Raw genomic sequence first — 3,717 nt, forward strand, 5'->3', positions numbered from 1 at the left:
AGAAACCGCTTTCAAATTATATTACGCATGTTACATTTTGCAGATAATGCCCAACAAATTAAAGGCGACTCTTTCCATAAGTTACGAGGAATTTTCGAAAAGATCAAAAATACATTTGCTCAGAGATTTTCTCCATTCCAGAACTTAGTAATTGATGAGAGTTTAATGCTTTTTAAAGGACGCCTGCTTTTCAAGCAGTTTATAAGGACAAAACGTCATCGTTTTGGCATTAAACTATTTCTTTTGTGCGACTGTGAGACAGGATACGTTTTAAATTTTATCGTATATACAGGCTCCAAAACGGAAGAGAACTATACAAGGATCTGGGGATATCAGGGTCAGTTGTAACAACACTTATGAAGTCTTATTTAGATAAAGGCCACTCTCTATTCACGGATAACTGGTATACCTCTCCAACGCTTTCTACCTATTTATTTGAACACAAAACAAATACATGTGGTACCGTTAGAACTAACAGAAAACAAATGCCTGATTTATCGGGTAAATTAGAAAAAGGCGAAACAAAATCGATGGTTAGCGATAATATGTTAGCCGTTAGATGGAAAGATCGTAGAGACGTTAATATGTTGACAACTTTTCATAAAGATCAAATGATAAATGTAAATAAAACAAACATGAAGACAGGGGAATCTGTGAAGAAACCGGAATGTGTCGTCCACTACAACCAAAATATGGGAGCAGTAGACAGAACGGATATGATGCTAAGTTCCACAGAATGCGTTAGAAAAACATTAAAGTGGTACAAGAAACTATTCTTTCACATTCTTGATCTATGTGTCCTGAACAGTCATGCATTATTCCTTATGCAAAATCCAGGGCAGTTGCCCTTGGCAGATTTCCAATTGAGGCTAACTCGACAGCTGCTTGAAAGGTAATTTTGTGAGAGAATATAAATTTATTTTATTTACGAAAATCTTTTGTTACAGTTATAATGTACCAAAAACCATACCCAGGACGTTGAATACATCAAAACATCAGCGTCTGACGGGGCGACATTTTCCGGCTATGGTACCAAATAAAAAAGTTCGAAGATGTATTGTTTGTTCACAGTCTAAAATTCGTGACCAAAAAAAGAGGCGAGATTCAAGATATATGTGCAATGAATGCGACGTGGGTCTATGTGTTTTTCCTTGCTTCGAAGAATATCACACAAAAGAAATGTATTAAAATGTATATTCTTATAATAAAATATACAAGCTGAATCAATTATTTCATATCAATAGTATTTATTATCTCCTCATAAAACAACTCTTGATCTATTTTCTATAATGCCGTATATATATGGCACTGGGGCTCATGACATTTTAAAAACTCTGGTTCTGGCAGTACTACATAGGTATTGACGACCGGTAAAGAAAGGGTTAATCTAACTATGATTTGATACAATCTTTGGAAAATCAACCTATCACATTTTTCAAAAATTAGCCATTAATAAGAATATTATGAAAAACCATCTTGCCCCATACTATGGGGTATGATGGGGTAATGGAATTGGGGCATGATGGTGATGCTAATTAATTCTCACAAAACAAACAAAAATGTGTATTTGCTCCAGATCTTCATTGTCCACCCTAGCACAAGCATTGTGAGCTCAACATCCACAGATCTGGCAGCCTACCCAGGGTTCTGACGATGTCACTTTATCTATGGCTGTTTTCATAGCATCTCTCGACCACTCTCCTCTTTTTGTTTTTTTTCTTGTAAGTACGTACCATGGTATTATCTAAAATAATAATCCAATGTTATTTATTAAGAAATTAAAATTAACCCAGACTTACCACCAATGCCCCATCATACCCCGCACCCAATACTCCATCTTGCCTCAAAAGGTAACTTTGAACAAAAAAAAATTCACTAATTAAATGTTTAACATATTCACACAAACAATATGCCATTATCAAAATAAGAATACTAGTAAACAACGATAAAAAAGACATTAATGAGGTGATCATAATTACCTTAAAATAACGATGGTTGTCCTTGCACAAAATTAGATCAACGGATCGCTAAAACAGTTTTCCGTTTGTAAACAAAAAACGCGTGCACTCTCATTCACGGTTTCTCTTGCAGGGACCGTTAGTCGAATGACTCTTCCTATTGAGTTACTGCATGCTATTCACCAACGTGTAGTTTCTTGTTTGTGTGCGGTACCCCGTATTTCCTCGAGACCCCGTCATGCCCCCCATTCCCCTACTTTGATTACTCTGATTACTTCGTTACTTCGTACCAATCGTATCAGAACTAGTAACGACTATTGTATCTACTTTGATTACTTTGATTACTCTGATTACTTCGTTACTTCATACCAATCGTATTAGAGCGAGTAACGACTATTATATCTACTTTGATTACTTTGATTACTCTGATTACTTTGTACCAATCGTAACAGAGCGAGTAACGACTATTGTATCTACTTTGATTACTCTGATTACTCTGATTACTTCGTAAAGGTCGTTATTATATCGAAATACCTATACAAAATACCGATACCAAAACGATAACAAAAGTGGATAAAAAATGATAGTAATCAAATCATTTTTATCCCTTAAACATATCGGTGAAGGTCGTTGTTATATCGGAATACCTATACAAAATACCTGCACCTACTGAGAAATACGATTCTCGATGGGATTACCGGTACTCAAATACAAAAGTAACAAAAGTAGTCATAGTAATCAAATCATTTTTATCCCTTAAACAGATCGGTGAAGGTCGTTGTTATATCGGAATACCTATACAAAATAGCTACCTACTGAGAAATACGATTCTCGATATGATTACCGGTACTTAAATACAAAAGTAACAAAAGTAATCATAGTGATCAAAGTAGCGAATACTGTAAATGATTACTTTATACAAAAGTAACGATTTGTAACGAATACTCGAAAGTAACTGTAATTAACATCACTAGCACAAGAGGGATCCAAGTGGAAGGACATAGTCAGACAGGCAATGATCATCCGGGGTTATGATGCCAAAAGAAGAAGACGAACATGGTCCATGAATATATCAAACGGCTTCTTTTATACCAACATTGTTTATATGCGTGTGCCATGTTAGTGGAAGAAAGCGTTATCTGCAAACTAAGTAAAAAACAAACATATTGTTTATTTTCTTTTTTTTTTCTTTTGTGGCCTTTGGTCACTGCGCCCATTTAGCCAGCAACACTTCTTGAAATCGACGCCTCACCATACTATTGTTTATTTACTTTTACTTATTTTTGCAATAAATATTGTAGTTATATCACAGTTACCATTCTAGCATAAAAGGCTTGCATATAAGTTATTGTAAATAAAAAAATACATAAATATTTATGTTCCTCATCCAATGTTGCACTGTGCTACTTAACATCTTCTTCCACTCGGGTATTTAAGAATTTTTTAACTTATGTTTAAATCATAAATCATAACCATACTCCATACTTTGCTAAATCTTAGTATTATTATAAGTACAATACAATTTATAGAAAATCTGCAAAGAATTCAATCTCTTTGTATAATAGAAAGTAGACACATACAAAATGCAAGTATTGCTTACAACGCAACGGTTTCACCAAAGGATATAATTTTCCTCGGAAAAAATTATACTTTTGTCACATGGTTTCATACCCAATTAACTGAAGTTTTCTAAAAAAACTAAAAAACGCTACAAAGTTATAATGTTAACATTAATATTAGTGCATCAACCCACAGACGA

General features: G+C 34.2%; 1 protein-coding gene across 1 annotated transcript; it reads left to right on the plus strand.

Moving 5' to 3' along the window:
* Positions 1-322: 322 nt before the first annotated feature.
* LOC126880678 (piggyBac transposable element-derived protein 4-like) lies at positions 323-1,380 on the plus strand. Its single transcript, XM_050644729.1, has 2 exons — positions 323-892; positions 948-1,380. The coding sequence occupies exons 1-2, from the start codon at positions 357-359 to the stop codon at positions 1,186-1,188; spliced, it is 777 nt and encodes a 258-aa protein (XP_050500686.1). The 5' UTR covers positions 323-356; the 3' UTR covers positions 1,189-1,380.
* Positions 1,381-3,717: the final 2,337 nt, after the last annotated feature.

Source organism: Diabrotica virgifera, chromosome 2 (assembly GCF_917563875.1).
Source record: "Diabrotica virgifera virgifera chromosome 2, PGI_DIABVI_V3a".
Lineage (NCBI taxonomy): Eukaryota > Metazoa > Arthropoda > Insecta > Coleoptera > Chrysomelidae > Diabrotica > Diabrotica virgifera.